The sequence below is a fragment of the Erpetoichthys calabaricus genome, chromosome 1 (genome assembly GCF_900747795.2).
Source record: "Erpetoichthys calabaricus chromosome 1, fErpCal1.3, whole genome shotgun sequence".
NCBI lineage: Eukaryota > Metazoa > Chordata > Cladistia > Polypteriformes > Polypteridae > Erpetoichthys > Erpetoichthys calabaricus.
The window spans coordinates 63,454,397-63,474,226 of record NC_041394.2 but is presented as its reverse complement, the minus strand read 5'-3'; the positions used below and the strand labels follow the sequence as shown (position 1 = coordinate 63,474,226).

The 19,830-nt window shown below is 39.4% G+C and overlaps 1 protein-coding gene across 1 annotated transcript in view; it reads right to left on the bottom strand.

The window, feature by feature from the left end:
• Positions 1 to 19,830, bottom strand: part of LOC114650998 (complement factor B-like) — a 63,361-nt gene that overhangs the window by 24,337 nt on the left and 19,194 nt on the right. The window contains exons 5-10 of the mRNA XM_028800956.2: positions 17,498 to 17,599; positions 9,549 to 9,679; positions 9,332 to 9,467; positions 3,505 to 3,633; positions 3,173 to 3,271; positions 1,444 to 1,578 (exon numbers count right to left, since the gene is read on the bottom strand). Coding sequence (XP_028656789.2) covers positions 1,444 to 1,578; positions 3,173 to 3,271; positions 3,505 to 3,633; positions 9,332 to 9,467; positions 9,549 to 9,679; positions 17,498 to 17,599 — 732 coding nt within the window. The remainder of the gene's footprint in view (positions 1 to 1,443; positions 1,579 to 3,172; positions 3,272 to 3,504; positions 3,634 to 9,331; positions 9,468 to 9,548; positions 9,680 to 17,497; positions 17,600 to 19,830) is intronic.

The following is a 19,830-nucleotide window of genomic DNA, read 5'->3' as shown; positions in this document are numbered from 1 at the left end:
TAAGAAACTAAAAACAGGTCAGAGGACCCAATAAAATACAGAAAATAACGAAAAACAAGTAGAAAATGAAACAAGTTAAGAATTAAAAGCCAATATGAAGAAGTGCGTTTTTAAGCGTAGTTTGAATGTGGCAACTGAAGTGGCTTGCCTAACCACTAAGGGTAGGGAGTTCCAGAGCCTGGGTGCACCGACGGAGAAAGCCCTTTCACCACGAGCTTTGGAACGTGCCTTGGGAACGGTTAGAAGCAGCTGATCTGCGGATCTAAGAACGCGAGGGGGATTGTATCGATGGAGTAAAACACTCAAATAGGCGGGGGCTAGACCATTTAATGCCTTATAAGTTAGGAGGAGTATCTTAAAATCGATTCTGAATCTAACCGGCAGCCAATGTAAGGTTTTTAAAATTGGAGTAATATGTTGGCCTCTGCCACTCCCTGTTAGAAGCCTTGCAGCCGCATTTTGAACCAGTTGTAGTCTAGAAAGAGTGGCTTTGCTGATGAACCGTCGCCCCAGTCTGAGGTCAAGGGCGCTCTGGAGCAGGTTTTCATCCAGGATGTCTCTGTACATTGCTGCAGTCATCTTTCCCTTTATTTTATTTATTTTACACTAACCATGCTGGCAGGAGTTTTAGCTTTCCTCTCCTGTCTGACCATAGTAATGACCTCTGCCATTACAACCATCAGATACAAACAAACTACTTGTATATTTAACATATGTTTACCTCCACTTCAGCCTTTTATTTGGTTTCCAAACTTGTATCTATTTTTGTATTTTACTATTTTTAAAAGTTTGAAATACACTTTTTGGTGAGAATGTGCTATATGAATAAATATTATTGTTGCTCTTGTTTAACTATACTTTTGGTCAATACTTATTCACATGAAGCATCTAGTCAGCAAATTAGGGGTGCGTCTCCACTGTATCTTTCATCCTTCTATCTGTCTATCTATCTATCTATCTATCTATCTATCTATCTATCTATCTATCTATCTATCTATCTATCTATCTATCTATCTATCTATCTATCTATCTATCACTAATCACATCATTGTGACCTGGAGCTTTAATAGTAAATTCCACTGATCCAAACACTATCCAGATGTCCTGATATCATGAAACAACTAAATGTCATGGAATGTGCTTAAGAGCCTTTACTTATACAATAAGCAAGATTAGAAAATTGTAACCTAAAATTTGAAGGACCAACTCCTTAACCATTCTGCCTACCTGATTTTAAAAAAAGAATAAAAATCTCCTTTTAGGGGTAGCATTTCCCCATCAATATCACATATTACTTTCCTTTTGTCCAAAGGTAAATTTATGTGTATTTTTCTGAGGTATCACCATGTTGATACGACTGCATAAAACACTTTGAGTAATGACAGACAAAATTTCACCACTGTATACTAGACAGTATAGACATTTATAGAAATAGAAACATACCAATCATTTTCTCGAAGGTTTCCTTCAAATCTAAATGACTGTTTAGAACAAAGGCATGCTCCTCACTGGTTTTGTGTGATGCCATTTTATTAATAATGTCCTTATCAACGTCTCCAACTCCAAAGACATAAATATCTGAAATCAAGAAAAATGATGTTTATCAAAATGCAGCAATAATTAGTTTTAATTACATATTGTTTGTGGTGGTTCGAATATATTGCCCAACACAAACAGTCACTTGCAAACAATATTAATGAAAATGAAACATAATTCTAAAAATGGCACCAGATAATGCAGAGAGTTCCTGTGTATTGATTGAAGCAGCTTTGTTATTTTGTAGATTTATAAGTGTCCAGAGCCTATGTGACCTGAGAGCTTTGGGCATGAGGCTTTGACTAGTACAGAATGCGGTGCCAGTTCTCACACATACACACACACACACACACACACATCCCTGCACTCTCCGATCCATCAGTTCATTTATATACTACACTTGCCTGTTTCATTACAGGGTTGTGGGTCACTGAAGTCTATGCTAATAGAATCAGCACACCACAACAACCAACCCTGGATGGAATGGTAATCTACCACAGGATGCACTCGCTCATTCTAGGGCACATCTTAGTAATATGGAATGAAGCTCACACTGACATAACTGTGAAGCTATTTGAGCTCTGGTTCCAAGAGCCATGAGACAGCAACATTAGCCATCTGAAGAGAATTGCATTATTTTACTTTAAGTATTTTCAGTCCGGGTGGCACAGTGGCAGCACTGCTGCTTTGTGGTGAGCAGACCAGAGTTCATGTGTCAGGTTCTCCATGTATAGAGTTTGTATGTTATCCCTGTGTCTGGGTGGGTTTCCTCTGGGTGCTCCAATTTCCTCCCAGTCCAGCGAGTACAAATTAGGTGGACTGGTGATGCTAAACTGGCCGCAATGTATAATTATCTTCACCCAGCGATGGACTGTACCCTGTCCAAGGATGATTCCTGCCTTATGCCCTATACTTGCTGGGATAGGCTCCAGCCTCCTGCCATCCTACTCAGGATTAAGCGGGTTTAGGAAATGGAATGGTATTTTCCATCTTGATCACATTTATTTGATTTTTTGGTAAAACTTTAGTTTAGATACTGGGAAAATGCATTGATTATTATTATGTAATTAGACCATAACAGACACTTCTTTGTGTCTTCATAACACTTATAAAGCATCAGTAAATTGATTGTTCATCTCTGCAATGTGACCTTTCTAATAAAAATTGACTTTGGTGTGGTCTGAGGTGGCTTAACTGAGATTTCTCTTGATATTACATATTTAGTATAAGACTTGTGAATCCTTCAAATTAATAATTAAATTTACTATCTATTACATATTTAGTATAAGACTTGTGAATCCTTCAAATTCATAATTAAATTTACTATCATGTCAATATGCCAAACTGCACAAAGATTAATAACCCCTCTTCTGATGTTTTATAACTGTTATGAATACCAAAAAAAGCCTGTGTCAAAGTGTTACTTCATAAGTGTAAAGTAGTAATGGATGCATTTTTGCAGTACCTAAACTAAAGTGTTACAGATTTGGGAGTCTTGAGTTAAAATTAATCCATTATAATAACAGCATAGTACTTACTTTTAACTTGAAAAAACAATACATTTTATTTACTTGTTTGCCAAAAATGTAATATTCAATAAAGGATACCAGATTTAAAAAGAAAAAAAAAATCTTACCCAGATATTCATCTCTTGCATCTCCTGAAGCATTTGTCCCAACTAGATACTGAATTTGCCTGACAACAGGGTAAGGATCTCCACCCATATTCACTCTTCCTAAAAATGAAAAACATTTCAGTGATTCAGAATGTTATACTGCAGTACAAAAATGTATATCACTTTTAAAACAACACTGCTTGAATTTTAAATGTCTGCACACTATTGTAACCATTGAATATTAAATAATTCTGAGACCAAAACCAGTACCTGGTGTGTCATTAGACATTTTTAAAAATCTAAAAATTGATTATCGGTAAGGTAACATCTAAGCTTGATGAATTTCAACATACCATCAGTTATTAATATGATAACATTCCTAACTTCATTAAAGTCTTTCAGTGTTGCTTTCTGAGCACTCATCATCACATATACTTTCTCCATTGCACCCCTTATATTTGTTCCAGTCTGATCCTCATGTTCTGTGAAGCAAAATTGAAATAAAAAAAAACAACATTAAGGGCAATAAATCTCTAATACATATTACTTAAACTAATATTTAATCTTTCTGTTTTATAAATCTATTTGGATAAAGAGTTTTGCTCTTCCTATTGTTACTTTCTCGTGTACGAAGTATAGGGGAAGTATTGGAATCCCCCAAAGATTTGATGTCGAGACTTTGACAATTCTCGATGTTTTAGACCTCCCTGACTTTCTTGTAAACAAAGTAGAGAAAAGCCAAGCAAAATGACACCTTTTATTGGCTAACTGAAAAGATTACAATATGCAAGCTTTTGAGGCAACTCAGGCCCCTTCTTCAGGAAAGATGTACGAGGCAACTCAGGCCCCTTCTTCAGGCAAGATGTAATCAGTTGATTACATCTTGCCTGAAGAAGGGGCCTGAGTTGCCTCAAAAGCTTGCATATTGTAATGTTTTTAGTTAGCCAATAAAAGGTGTCATTTTGCTTGGCTTTTCTCTACATTCATAATGGCTAACACGGTACAACACCCTAGTACTACCTGTATACAAAGTATAGGGAAAGTATTAGAAACCTCCAAAAATTCCATTTCGGGATTTTGATGAATCTCGATGTTTTAGACTTCCCTGAGTCCGAAAATACTATTTTTAGAATTCTGTCAGTGTGTCAGTGTGTGTGTCAGTCTGTGTGTGTATAAATATGTAAACACGATAACTTGAGTAAACTTTCACTTAGGTCAACCAAACTTTGCATACAAGTATTAGGTACAAAATGTAGATTTCTATCAACTTTTCAGCAATTTCCGTAAACCAGAAGTGGTACATTACCTTTTATTCATGCAACTGCAGAGTCTGATTTATTCAACTTTACTTTTATAATCCATTCATTATCCAACCCGCTATATCCTAACTACAGGATCACGGGAGTCTGCTGGAGCCAATCCTAGCCAACACAGGGCGCAAGGCAGAAAACAAACCCCAGGCAGGGCGCCAACCCACTGCAGGGCACACACACACCAAGCACACACTAGGGACAATTTAGGATCGCCAATGCACCTAACCTATTTATCTTTGGGTTGTGGGAGGAAACCAGAGCACCTGGAGGAAACCCACGTAGACACAGGGAGAACGTGCCAACTCCACGCAGGGAGGACCCAGAAAGCGAACCCAGGTCTCCTAACTGCGACGCAGCAGCGCTACCCACTGCGCCACCATGCCACCCTACTTTTATAATAATTGTTCAATATATTGTTAATTTGATTTGATTTGTTGTTGATGGTTCTTTAATGTACATAATATAAAAATATAATCATTTTCTTCTGGTTTACTCCTCAAATATCCATCCCCATATCTAAGTATACAAGAAAGTCTAGGGGAGTTCACTCCCGACTTTTTACCCTAGTTTTTACATAAAATCAGATTTTAAGTGGGGATTTTAAGTAAACTATGCTGGTCAAATGCTGTGGGAGGACAATCACTGCTTTGAACCTAACTCAGGCAGTGCCAAAGGGGCCACCTAAACTCCCCCAAACTAAAGAAAACAAGTGTATAAAACACTTGGAAAGTCAATTAAGAAAGCATCAGATTGTAATCAAATTTGAAACAATTGCTTATTTCCTAGAAACATGGCAGAGAAGAACAAATTGTTTGGAATTCAAAATGTGGATCATTTCCATAAAGGGGAACCTGCCAATAACCTGGAAGCTATCGATGGTTGGCAAAGCTTACTTCAGATCTTCAAAGGCCATGTGGCCCAAGCATATAAAAGCTTGAGATTGGTCCAGAAGGGCCTCAGTTGTGTTAAATAGCTTGAGATTGGTCCAGAAGAGCCTCAGTTTTGTTAAATAGTTGTCTCTTAATTATCTTCCCAAAGGATTTCATGATATGAGAAGTTAATGCTATTGGTCTAAACTTACTTATTGCTTTGGGGTGTACAGTTTCTCCCAATGGAATAAGAATTGCCTGTTTCCATAGGCTGGGCACTTGCTGTAAATCCAAGGACATTTCAAATATGGAGTGGAATATTGGAGAGAACTCCTCCACTCAATGGTGGAGAAGACGGCCACTTATTCTGTCTGGACCTGAGATTTTTTTTTTTTGATATTTGTTTGTTTATGACCTTTCTGACATCACTCTGGTCAAAGAAGGGCCAACTCCTGGCTCCAGTCCTCAGTCTGTTCTTTTGTTGACTTATTTCTGAAGCAAAAAACTGTGATTCAAATCTTGAATAGAACTCATTCAAGTTTTGCGCTGAAAGTCAGTTTTGACCCGTGCCACATTCAACTCAACTATTGCATTTTGTTTGAATGCCAGCTATTATCTTCATGCCATTCCATAATGAGCCCAGGTTATCAGTTCATTCTCTATTCTGTCCTTTGCCTTTTTTAGTTCACGTTTCACCTCCTTCTGTAATTCGTTCTGTTCAGTTAATGTTCCATGTTGAAATGTCCTATTTGTTTGTGTTATTAATTCTTTTGCATCTCTGGTAATCCATAGCTTGTTGTTAGGGTATATTTTGGTTGATTTCATTGGTATTATGGTGTCCTCTCAGAGCAGCTTACAGTGTTCGTCAGTTCATCAATGTCAGCACAGGATTTTCTTAGCACTGACCAGTCAGTGCCCTCAAAACAGCCATGCAGGCACTCAACAGTCATCCCAGACTTTAATTTATTTTCTGGCTTTGCTATCTTAAAAATGGGTTTGTAGATTGGAATAAGCTAGACACAGTAATGATTCGATGATCCTATAACCTCTTGATTCATAAGTGCCTTTGATGTTCCTGTAGTATTGATCAAGCAAATGGTTGTGACGAGTTGGACAAGTGATATATTGGTAAAAATTGCAAATTATTTTGTTCAGTGCACACTGGTTCAAGTCTCGCATGATAAAATTTGGAGAGTCGTGAGACAGCGATTCAAGCCACTGTATCATTCTGGGGATGGTGTTAACGGCTCCACTTGCCACTGCCCTTGGGTGAATATACATAACTGTGATGAAAATCTGCAGAAATCTATGCTTAAAACCCTGCCTGTCTCGTGTCCTTTATTTCCGCGACTCTCCTGAAAGCCCATCATTTCCAGGGAAAGTCTTTGAGACTATTGACCTTGTTTTTGCCTTTCACATTGGCAACCATAACAATAATGTCTGGGCAAACTCCCATGAGTTTCTTCATTACAAACTCTTTTACGTGCAGAATATGCCCTGGAATCTCTTCTGAGTTGGTTATGTATGATAAATGTCCAAGCTGCATGGCACCTTCATCAGATGTTCAAAATACTTTGAACAGCTCTTCTACTCCAGAGCCCTCCCAGATTACTGAAATGCTAATACCGACTGACACTAAATTCAATAACCGTTGTGTTTCTTTAGTCTGTGATTTTTTTTTTTTCTTTCATTTTCTACCCAACTTTTGTAACTGATTAGTAAGTTAAGTGTTATCCAGTTTGGATTCATGTTTCAATAGAATGGTACATTAACCTTAGACCTTTAGACACTCATTTTCTAAGACAGAGCCATGACCTCAGACTTAAAGGTGATAACTCTCTTTTTAAATTATGTTGATTTTAATATAGCAACATAATATAAACTTTGCAATTTTAAAAGCTAAATGCAACTTTTTAATAACTGCTTCATCTAACTGGAATATTTGAATACTCTTTTCCCACCAAACAGAAGTGAGCAAGCGTGAACAAGAACACTGTAAATGTTAGAACATTAGAACAATCTAGATGAGAATAGGCAATTCAGCCCAGCAAAGCAAGTCAGTCCTATCCATTTACTTTTTCCAAAATAAGAATTCTAATTTTAAAAGTCTCTATAGTCCTACTGTCTACCACACTACTTGGTAGCTCATTCCAAGTGTCTATGGTTCTCTGTGTAAAGAAGAAACTTCCTAATGTTAGTGTGAAATTTACCCTTAACAAGTTTCCAGCTGTGTCCCTATGTCCTTTGTGAAATCAATTAAAGGTAAAAGTCTCAATCCGGTGTACTAATTCCCTTCATAATTTTAAACACTTCAGTCATGTCTCCTCTTAATCTTTAATTGCTTAAACTGAAAAGGCTCAGCTCGTTTAATCTTTCCTCATCGTTCATCTCCTGTAGCTCTGGAATCAGCCTAGTTACTCTCCTCTGGACTTTTTGTAGCCTAGAGACCAAAATTGTGCACAGTACTGCAGATGAGCTCTAACCAGTCTGTTATAAAGCTACAGCTTCATAACCTTCATGGACTTGTACTCCACACATTGTGCTGTATAACCTCATATTCTGTTAGCTTTCTTAATGGCTTCTGAACACTGTCGGGAAGTCGATAGCTTAGAGTCCACTATGACTCCTAAATCCTTCTCATAAAGTGTACTTTTGATTTTCAGACCTCCCACTGTGTATTCAAACCTAACATTTATATTTCCTATATGTTATACTTTACATTTATCAAGGTAAAAAATAGTGCGGTTAAAACACGTTTGACAACTGAGCTCATTTAATGAATAATATGAATAGTGACACTAAAGAGGCCAAAAGCTGACAAATGTTTGAATGGTTCCTCTTAAAGTATATTCATTTACCTCTGTTGTGATGTGAAATTTTGCATACAAGTTGATAAATATTTTGTATGTTTATTTGAAACTTAGACAAAGCAATGTAATGTTAGTGTTACATTATAGATAATAACAGCAATGGTTTGATGGTTTAAGGACCCCTTCCCCCCTTTTAGGACTAAGTCTCTTTGTAATTTTACGACAGGGTTGGAGGAAGTCAACACCCACAGGAAAGCCAGGCTGCCGAACTGCCAAGCTTTACCTTAACATATGGTTTGGAGGGCAGGTATGAAGGTGTTCTGTCCCCCCATTGGTCTGAAGTATGGCTGTTTGGAACTGTCTTTTATCAGAGGCCTTTAAGTACCACGATGCCCTACTGGCTGTAGGGGTTGGACAGAAAACCTATAAATTTGCTTGCTTTACTTCACTCTCTCTCTCTCTCTCACACCAAACTGATGAAAGACCATCTCACACCATGAACTGAAAAGAACAACACAATGAAGAGCACAGCTCAGCAGCCATATTGAGACAGGCATTGCGGCATATTCTGAAGAAAGCTGACCACAATATGATGCCTTAACTAGAGACATTTAAGTAACTAACAAGTCTGTGTGCCGCCTTCAACATTTATCAGGTTGTATGGTTGCCAATATTCAAATGTACTTTGCATATTATTATTATTTATGAATATTATCAATAATACATTATTTAAATTGTAACTTAACTCCTGCTTGTCTTTTACTACACCTAATTGCCTGAGGTTATACATGTAGAAGGGAAAGTGGGGAGAAGTTGTAAAGTACAATACCTTAGAAACATTGGTAAGTCTGTGATATTGGAGGCATTCTGACAAAGGCTACATTTTAATAATACAAAAGGGGAAAGTAGAGTAATATATTACTCTACCAAGACAAAACAACCTCTATCTTTAAATTAATTGGGACATTTTCTCTTCCCAGCTGCCTACTCCAAAATGCCAGTCTGACACTCATTAACAGTTCATATCTAAAACTAGAAGGCTGTCGGGAAAGCTCACTAAAACAACAGGCTTCTGAAGAAATAATTTTAAAATCTAAAATAATCTTTTAAAGAAGGGGGACAAACAGCATGTTGTGAAAAGTTAAACTATTAAAAGCAAAAGCTGCAGAAAACTGAAAAAAAAGTTACCTGTAGATTGAAAATCTTCTAGCTTCTGTCTGGCTTGAGCAGGATCCATCTTTTTGTCAGCAATGTCAACAACTGTTATTGTTTTTGATGCAAAGGAAAAAATTGCATATTTTGGGGAAACCTCATATGCACTTATCTGTTTTGAAATAAGAAAAATAATCAGTTGTATAGAAACATTTTTAAATTGGTTCATACACATGTTGCAGTGCTTTCCTACCTTGTCCATCAAGTCCATTATACTCTCTTTTGATTTTTCAAACTCCTCTTGAACACTGTCTGATGTATCTAAAACAATATAGATGTGAAGTGTGCTCCCTTGCTTTAAGATTATCCTCCTTGAATGATCCTCTATTAAGCAAAAACAGAAATGGATCAAAATCAGACATGGTTTAAAATACTGAATTGAATGCAATCTAAAAATTTCTGGGAAATTCTACAAACCAAAAGCTACAATATCATGAGAAAAAAATGTGCATACATGTCTGTGGACCACTCTCCAGTATGTAATACTGTTTCTGTTTGAAAGAGGGCGCTGGTGCTAACATTTTCCTCTCTTATTCCTACCGCAGCACAGAGAGGATGCCTAATGAGGGCAATTGACTCCACCCCTTTGGGTATGAATGCTATAAATCCCAATGCTGATGAGAGAAGACTTTAACTGAAACAGAGACGGGACGGAGTTACCTTCACACCCTCATAGTCTGTTAACCTGACTTTCTGTTTGCACGCATAGCAGCCCTTATTTTGTTTCCTATATTTTTTGTGAGAAATGTGGATGATCGGTTTGGCACCCCAATAGTTCCAATGGCAACTTGTAATTTATTCAGTTGACCATAATGGAGATTAAAGAAGAGTTTTGACAGAACACTTGTTTGTGTGTATGTATGTGTGTGTGTGTGTCTGGTCCCTCAGAGCAATCTGATTCTTGAGTTTGGCTTTGGTGACACAATTGAAAAAAGGAAGTGCCGGACAAGAGAGTCCAAGGCATTCAAGTAGTAGCGAAGGCATAGGAGATACGCTGAAAGTCGTCTTCTAAGACAGAAAAAATTAAAGTAGACAGTAGATGAAGAAGATGCCTTGGAACAGAGGTGGGTAGTAACAAGTTACAATTACTCAGTTACATTTACTTGAGTAACTTTTTAAAAAAATTGTACGTCTAAGAGTAGTTTTACTGCACCATACTTTTTACTTTTACTTGAGTACATTTGTAAAGAAGAAACGCTACTCTTACTCCGCTACATTGGGCAACACTCGAATCGTTATTTTTTTCCATTAGATACGCTATATTTTTGCCAGAGAGAAGCCAGCAGTGGATCTACTGCATGACTGTTTCACCAATCAGACATAGCAACAATAATCACAAGATTCCATTTCACCAATCAGATGTAGCAACAATAATCACATGGCTCCATTTCACTAATCAGACGTAGCAACATTAATCACATGGCTCCGTTTCACAAATCAGACGTAGCCATGCAGTCACATGACCACACACAAACTGTGGCAGCATAGCGGCACAAACTCCTCACAGACAGCGGACAGGGAAAGAAAGAATACATGAAAAATGAGAAGTCAGATCCTGCTGAAGCTTAACCATCACTTCACTGAGTGAAGAACAAGCACGTTTTAACCAAACATGCACAGACATAGACAGTCAAGGTAAAGTTAGACTTCTTGTACGTGCACAAGCTGCCTTGTTCTAATGTTATTTTCTATCAACTGTGCTATTTGGAGTCCAAGTGAATATGTAATATTATATTGTCAGTGTACAGTATATCTTGTCACTGTAAGTAGTTTGCACTGTTCAATCATACATGTTACCTACTGTAGCTATTGGCTTCAAAAGCTTTGTTGTGAAAAACTGAGATTTGGAACTTTGTGTTATTTGTGCATCTTTATTTTGTAAAGATGTTATTTATTTTTACTCATTTTTTATTTTATTATTTGGAAATAGCAGAATTTGCACATTATTTTATATTTTTGTCTGTATTATTACAACATTTCTAAAAAAAATAAATCATTTATTACGATCAAACAGTTACTCAGTACTTGAGTAGTCTTTTCACCAAATACTTTTTTACTCTTACTTGAGCCATTTTTTGGATAACTACTTTTTAACTTCTACTTGAGTAATATTATTTTGAAGTAACGCTACTCTTACTTGAGTACAATTTTTGGCTACTCTACTCACTTCTGCCTAGGAATATCAAAGTCTGAGAAGCAAACTTTACGGAAACACAGTGGAGCAAGAGAGTGTCGGGCAAGGGAGGTTCAAACACAAGAAGATGCAAAGGCATACCAGGTGCTGAAAGTACATTTAAGGAAAGAGATACCAAATATCAAATATTTTAAGATGTATTCTATTACCTGCCTTTGACAGGTAACGTGTCTCTTTAATAATAAATAAAAAGCAGAATGAGAAAAGGTCATGCTATTAAGAAAAGAGAAATTTCATCAGCATTCAAAAGCACAAAAGCAGAGTACTAGTATGATTTGTTTTCAAAATGTAGCGTCTTTGTTATAACACATTTTTGCTAAAAAATTGTTTTATGATTGTTCCCTTTTTGGTCTTGTATACTTACTGTTCACATTACTCTTCTTTCAAGAGCTTTGGGTGAATTTTGATTTTCAATTATATTCATCCATCCATCCATCCATTTTCCAACCCGCTGAATCCGAACACAGGATCACGGGGGTCTGCTGGAGCCAATCCCAGCCAACACAGGGCACAAGGCAGGAAACAATCCCAGGCAGGGTGCCAACCCACCGCAGGACACATACAAACACACCCACACACCAAGCACACACTAGGGCCAATGTAGAATCGCCAATCCACCTAACCAGCATGTCTTTGGACTGTGGGAGGAAACCGGAGCGCCCGGAGGAAACCCACGCAGACACGGGGAGAACATGCAAACTCCACGCAGGGAGGACCCGGGAAGCGAACCCAGGTCCCCAGGTCTCCCAACTGCGAGGCAGCAGCGCTACCCACTGCGCCACCGTGCCGCCCAATTATATTCAGATAAAGCATTTATTACTGTGTTTTTGTACTTACTGTGTACTCTCTAATTCCTTGTATTGAATGTGGTAGTATATGTTGGAATAGGTAGGTTAGCAAGCTTCTGGAAGGGCTCTATCAGTCCATAGTAGCTAGTGTAATGTTCTATGTTATGTTCTCCTGGGGAAGCAACTTGAGCTCAATAGAAGCACAATGCCTAAACAACTTTATCACGATAGCCTGCTCCATCACTGTGAAAACCAAGGACACACTGGCAGCTGTTGTGTAAAAGAGGATGATGGCAAAATTGGATGTCAATCATGAAAAATCCCCTCCATCCCCTCCAGGGGGCGCTCTCTTAGAGCACGTTTAGCCACAGGCTCATTCCACCATGGTGTGCTAAGACACATATGGGGGTCTTATCTACTATCAGGCAATTCAATGCTTCCTCTCGAAGTACTCTTTAAGTTCATTTTGAAATATCAGCATTTATCAGGTTGTACGGTCGCCAGTATTCACTTCTATTTGGCTTATTGTTATTATTTTATGTATATTATCAATAATATATTACTTAAAGTTTTAACTTAACTCCTGCTTGTCTTTTTACTCTACCTAATTACCTGAGGTTTTAGATGTAGAAAGGAGGGTGAGGAGTTGTCATAAAGTACAATAACTCAAAGAGTAGTAAGTCTATGGGATTTGAGGCATTCAGATAAAGTCTACACAATAAAGAATACAAATGGGGAAGGAAGAGTAATATGGAACTCTACAAAGACAAAACACAAATTAATACACATAAAACAGCAAACTGAATAAACAATACACAAAAAATACAAAGTCAGAGAATGAAAACCTCTAAAAACCATAATAAGAAAAGTAAGTTTGCGTCCCTATTACTTGCCCAGAGAGTTTGGACACGTCATTGTTGTTATTGTTTACATCTCTCCTCAGTCGGACGTGGAGATAGTGGGTGACGTCATCCACGCTGCTGTTGCTAAACTATAAACACAGCACCCCGAGGCGCTTGTGCTAATCTCTGGAGACTTTAACCATGTGACGCTGGACAAAACATCACCTGCCTTCTCCCAGTATGTGGATTGTAACACCCGGGGAAATAGGACTATTGATTTACTGTATGCAAACGTTAAAGACGCATACTGCGCCACTCCGCTGCCTGTGCTTGGGAAAGCAGGTCATAACCTGGTTCTGCTTTAGCCTCACTACAAACCAAGAGTGAGGGAACTACCTACAACCACACGCTCATTCAGGAAGTGGTCCCCTGAGGCAGAGCAGGCTCTGAGAGACTGCTTTGGAACTACAGACTGGGATATCCCGCAGGGATCATATAGTGAGAACATTGAGGAGGTTGTTGACTGCACTACTGCCTACATCAACTTCTGTATGGACATTGTAGTTCCAGTAAGAACAGTACGCTGCTATGCTAACAACAAGCCATGGATTACAAGTGACATCAAGGGCCTTTTGAATCAGAAGAAAAGGGCTTTTAAAGGCGGTGATCAGCATGAGCTCAAGCGCGTGCAAAAGGAACTCCAAGTCCACCTCAGGGTGGCGAAGGAGCAGTACAGGAGAAAGCTGGAGCAGAAGTTGCAGAATAACAGCATGAAGGAAGTGTGGGATGGGATGAAGATCATCATTAGCTGCAGCTCAAAGCGGGGTGCCACCATCAAGAGAGACATGGAGAGCGCGAACCTTATGAACAACTTTTTTTAATAGGTTTGACCTCCCTAACCCACTCTCACCTCAGAGTACTGCATCCTCCACCCATCCTTCTGCTGATACCAGCATAAGAGAGAGTTTCCCCCCCACCACAATTACAGCAGCCCAGGTAAGCAGAGAGCTGAGGAGACTTCAGGCCAGCAAAGAAGTGGGTCCAGATGGAGTATCGCCATGACAGCTGAAGATCTGTGCATCTGAGCTGGGGAGTCCTCTACAGCGTATCTTCAACCTGAGCCTGGAACAGGGGAGAGTCCCAAGGCTTTGGAAAACATCTTGCATCACCCAAGTCCCAAAGGTATCAAGTCCTGGTGAGCTGAATGACTTCCGGCCTGTCACTCTGACGTCACATGTGATGAAGACCATGGAGCGGCTGCTGCTTCACCACCTGAGGCCACAGGTCCACCACACCCTCGACCTTCTGCAGTTCGCATACCAGGAGAAGGTGGGAGCGGAGGATGCCATCATCTATATGCTACACCGATCCCTCTCCTACTTGGACAGAGGCAGTGGTGCTGTAAGAATTATGTTTCTGGACTTCTCTAGCGCCTTCAGCACCATCCAACCTCGGCTCCTTCATGACAAGCTGACAGAGATGGGAGTAAATTCATACCTGGTGGCATGGATTGTGGACTATCTTACAGACAGACCTCAGTATGTGCGTCTCGGGAACTGCAGGTCTGACATTGTGGTCAGCAACACAGGAGCGCCGCAGGGGACTGTACTTTCTCCGGTCCTGTTCAGCCTATATACATCGGACTGCCAATACAACTCGGAGTCCTGTCACATGCAAAAGATCACTGACAACACTGCTATCGTGGGCTGCATCAGGAGCGGGCAGGAGGAGGAGTATAGGAACCTAGTCAAGGACTTTGTTAAATGGTGCGACTCAAACCACCTACACATGAACACTAGCAAAACCAAGGAGCTCTGATGGACCCTGTGATCATCAGAGGTAACTATGTACAGAGGGTACAGACCTAAAAATACCTGGGAGTGCAGCTGGATGATAAATTGGACTGGACTGCCAATACTGATGCTTTGTGCAAGAGAGGACAGAGCCGACTATACTTCCTTAGAAGGCTGGCGTCTTTCAACATCTGCAATAAGATGCTGCAAATGTTCAATCAAACGGTTGTGGCGAGCGCCCTCTTCTACGCGGTGGTGTGCTGGGGAGGCAGCATAAAGAAGAGGGACGCCTCACGCCTAGACAACTGGTGAGGAAGGCAGACTCTATTGTAGGCACGGAGCTGGACAGTTTGACATCCGTGGCAGAGCAACAGGCGCTGATCAGGTTCCTGTCAATTATGGAGAATCCACTGCATCCACTAAACAGTTTCATCTCCAGACAGAGGAGCAGCTTCAGCGACAGACTGCTGTCACTGTCCTGCTCCACTGACAGACTGAGGAGATCGTTCCTCCTCCGCACTATGCGACTCTTCAATTCCACCAAGGGGGGGTAAACGTTAACACTATACAAGATTATTGTCTATTATACCTACCTCACACTCTCCACCTTGCTTTTTTTTTTTTTTTTTAACTTGCACTGCATTGTTATCACTCTTTAATTAATATTGTTTTTATCAGTATGCTGCTGTTGGAGTATGTAAATTTCCCGTTGGGGATTAATAAAGTATCTATCTATCTCTATCTATCTATCTATTTTAAAATACACCTTTTTATTGTAGGCTAGATTTGTCACATCAGAACCAAAGCTGTAAAAAGCCAACAAAATATTTAGTGCAATAAGAATTGCAGAAGATATACTCTATTACCTTTTGTTCATCCATATATTTTCTGCTTAATTCAGGGAGTGGGTGCCTATTCTTGAAGCAGCAAGGTAAGAAGCAAATATGGATGGGGTGCCAGTTTATTGGAGGGCACACACCCACTGTGGGCCAATTCAGAGTTGTCAAGTAACACAACACAGTTGGTTTATAGTATTTTGTAATGTTTATACTTTTAATGTATTGAACTAGCACTAATTAATTCTTAATTACTTGATGATTAATTGATTTAATTAAACATAACTTTCAGACTTTAGGTTTATTTGTGTTATTTGAATATTTTTCTCTTTATTATTTCAGACAATATTATGACTGAAACTTTATTATTGCTTACATTATGCTTTTTTGTGGAATTGTAAATAGGTGCATATGTTTAAATAAATGTAAAGAATTAAACTGCATATCTTTTTTCTTATTTACTGGAATTGCTTTCCCTTTTACTCTTCATCCAGACAGAATCTTTTACTAACAAACAGCCAGTGGGGTTGTAACTTTACCTCAACTTTGGGCTTGTGAGGCACACATGCTGTGAAGATGTCTACACTTTAGAATCTTGTGTGTCAACCTCAGTCATTACTATGATGATGGCTTGAACATGACAGCATAGTTTTTATTACTTTAAGAGACTGCACTAGACTCTAATTAATGGACATGTTTCAAGACGATATGCTAAATATTTTAAGAAGAAAGAAGGCAATTCCTTAATCCACAACAAAATTAACTTCTGTTAGGTTTCCACTATCTTTTCCCAAGGTTAACCAACAGTTCTAAATTATTGCTGCCTATGATAATCAGTTGGTTCAAGTGGTGAATGAGGATGTTACGCTTTGTTATTTTTCATCTTTTAATTCTAACAAGCGGATTTGCACCTGCAACTTCTCCAAAGAATTAATTGCTTTTTTTTGCAAGAAAGAAATCTGAATGTGGAATAGAATAAAAAACACATTGCTGTTTTGTTTTGAATGAAAGACGATACATAGAAAATGGAATAATAACTATGGTGCTGAATGGTCCGCCAATGATTGAAATTCAAAGATCAAAGTTAATTTGGTGTTACTTTTTAACTTTGATTGAATATTCATTAAACACTGAATACCAAGTAACCCTGAACAGGGCTTGGGTATTTATTACTGGTAAGTTCAAACTACACTCTTAAAAATAAAGGTGCCTGAGTTGTTCTTCAATAGGGGAACAATTTTTGGTTCCCAAAAAGACCCATCCACATGAACGTTCCAGAGAGAACCTTTATTTATTTAGATCTATAACAGGCTCCATATAGTAAATAACAATAAAGATGGTATTAGGTTTATGAAATACCAATGACCTATAATTTTAAAAGGACTCTTTCTGCATATGTACAATCACACAGACTCAGTTCGGGCTTGCTTGATCTGTTAGTGTCCTACTATGTGGCCTACCATACATGAAAGATTAAAGTTTTCTTTTTTTCTACATATTAGTAAGTTTTTCAAAGCATAAAGAACCAACTTCATATGCAAATAACCCTTCCCAGAATGAAATGGTGCTTGGAACTATAAGGAACCATACAACCCAGTAAAGAACCATAAAATGTCATTAAAGAACAGCATTCTTAAAAGTGCACAAATAGTAGAAAGTCTTCCTGGCTTAAAGTTTCCTCTAACTTACTTTTAATGTTAGGCTTTTCAGGGTCTGACACCTCCAACAAAGCGTTGAGAGAGGAGCCCAGTTCAGACGCTGCTTCATCTGGTGTGTCATATGTATAAGAATCTGTAACATAAGAGAAAATACAAATTAGAAACATGCAACTATGCAACACAGTAACAGTTCACCAGTGGTAACAGATGTAATGTAAAAATGAGTTAAAATGGCAGTTAAACAACACATTAAATCACATTTATATAATCATGTGTATGTGCATAGAGTACAGTTTAAGGCTCTGGTGATTTTTAAATTCTCTGCCATTCCAGGGGTTGGCGCTGTGTGCTAATGCCTTATATTTTCCTCCCTGTTTATACTAGAAGATTGATGGCTATAACATCACTGACGTTACTTCTCATGTCCATCCACCTGGACACTCCTCTTAATGCCGGAAGGAATTAAGAGCAGAAAATCCGGCATCCTGGGATCTCATGTCTGAAAAGACGTTTCCACAAATATTGTGTGTTTATCGTGATTGTTTTTCACGTCAGTTAAACATGGTCACCAGGGTGGTGCCCCAACTCTTTACCATGGTCTGTCTGTCATGGTCTGCTAACAAACTGAGCAGCTTCAGTGCCAGCTGAAGGGGTGCGTACAAAAACAGAAAACCTGCCAAATTCAAAAAGAAATTCCAATTAGAACAGTCATTCTAATTTCAGCGAGGAATGTAAAGAATGAGAATTTATCATTGTTCAGTGCCAGTACTACGGTATTCTGTATACATACATATATTTTGTATATATGTAAAATACATACATATGTTATATATCCATCCATCCTTTTTCCACTGCTTATCCAAAGCCAGGTTGTGGGGGACAACAGTCTTAGCAGGGAGGCCCAAAGGTCCTTTTTCCCAGCCACTCTTGCCAACTCATACTGTGTGATCCCATGGCATTCCCAGGTCATCTGGAAGGTATAATCCTCCCAGCAAGCCCTAGGTCTTCATTGGTCTCCACTCAGCATGTCCTGCCCATAAAACATTCTACAGGGAGGCATCCAGGGAGCATCTGTATCAGATGCCCGAACCACCTGAATTGGCTCCTCTCAAAGTGGAGGGTCAGCTGCTCTACTCTGAGCCTCTCCTAGTTATCTACACTTCTCACCGTCTTTAAGGGAGACCCCAGCCACCCTGTGGAGAAAGCTCATTTTGGCCACTTGTACCTGCAATCTCATTTTTGCAGTCATTACCCAAAGCTTATGGCCAATTCAGATGGTTCGGTCATCTGATACAGATGCTTCCTGGATGCCTCCCTGTAGAATGTTTTATGGGCAGGACATGCTGAGTGAAGGTGATGGTAGGGATGTAGATTGACTAGTAAATCGAGAGCTCAGCCTTCTGACTCACCTCCTTCCTAACCACTATAGATCAGTATAGCGACTGGATAGTTGTGCTCACCGCCCCAATCCATCTGTCTATCTTACCATCCCTTTTCCCCTCAGTTGTGAATAAGACCCCTGAGGTACTTAAACTCCTCCACCTGAGGCAGCAACTCACCTCCCACTCGGAGAGGACAATCCATCTTTTTCCTACTAAAGACCATGGCCTCAGATTTGGAGGTGCTGATCCTCATCCCTGACACATCGCACTTGGCTGCAAACCATCCCAATGCATGCCCAAAGCCAACAGGACAATGTCATCTGCAGAAAGCAGTGATGAGATTCTAAGGCCACTGAACTGGACAACTCTCCCCTCCCTGGCTGCACCTTCATATCTTGTCCATGAAAATCACAAACAGGACAGGAGACAAAGCACAGCCCTGGTGGAGTCTCCCACTCACTGGAAATAGTGTGATTATCACTGTGATTATACAGGGACCAAATAGCTCATATTAGGGGCCCCCATAAGCCCATACTGTCCCAGCACCCACCTACCCACAGCATTCCTACTGGAACACAGTCATACTCCTTCTCCAAGTCCACAAAACACATGTAGACTGATTGGGCATACTCCCATGCACCTTTCAGAATCCTCATGAAGGTAAAGAGCTGGTCCACCTTTCCACAGACTGGATGGAATCCACATTGCTCCAGCTGGATCTGAGGTTCCACAACTGGACAGAGTCTCCTTTTTAGTACTCTGACATAAGCTTTTCAACTAAAGCTAAGGAGTTCGATGACCCAGTAGTAAGAGCATGCCCTCCTGTCAAGCTTTTTAAAAATGTGGACCATCATCCTGGTCTACCATTCCCAATGACCATGCAACACTAAACAGGTGTTCTGCCCCTTGAAGAGCCCTTTTGACTTGTCGATACCCCTCTGCTGCTTCGGGAGTCTCCCATGCTAACCATACACGGAAGGCC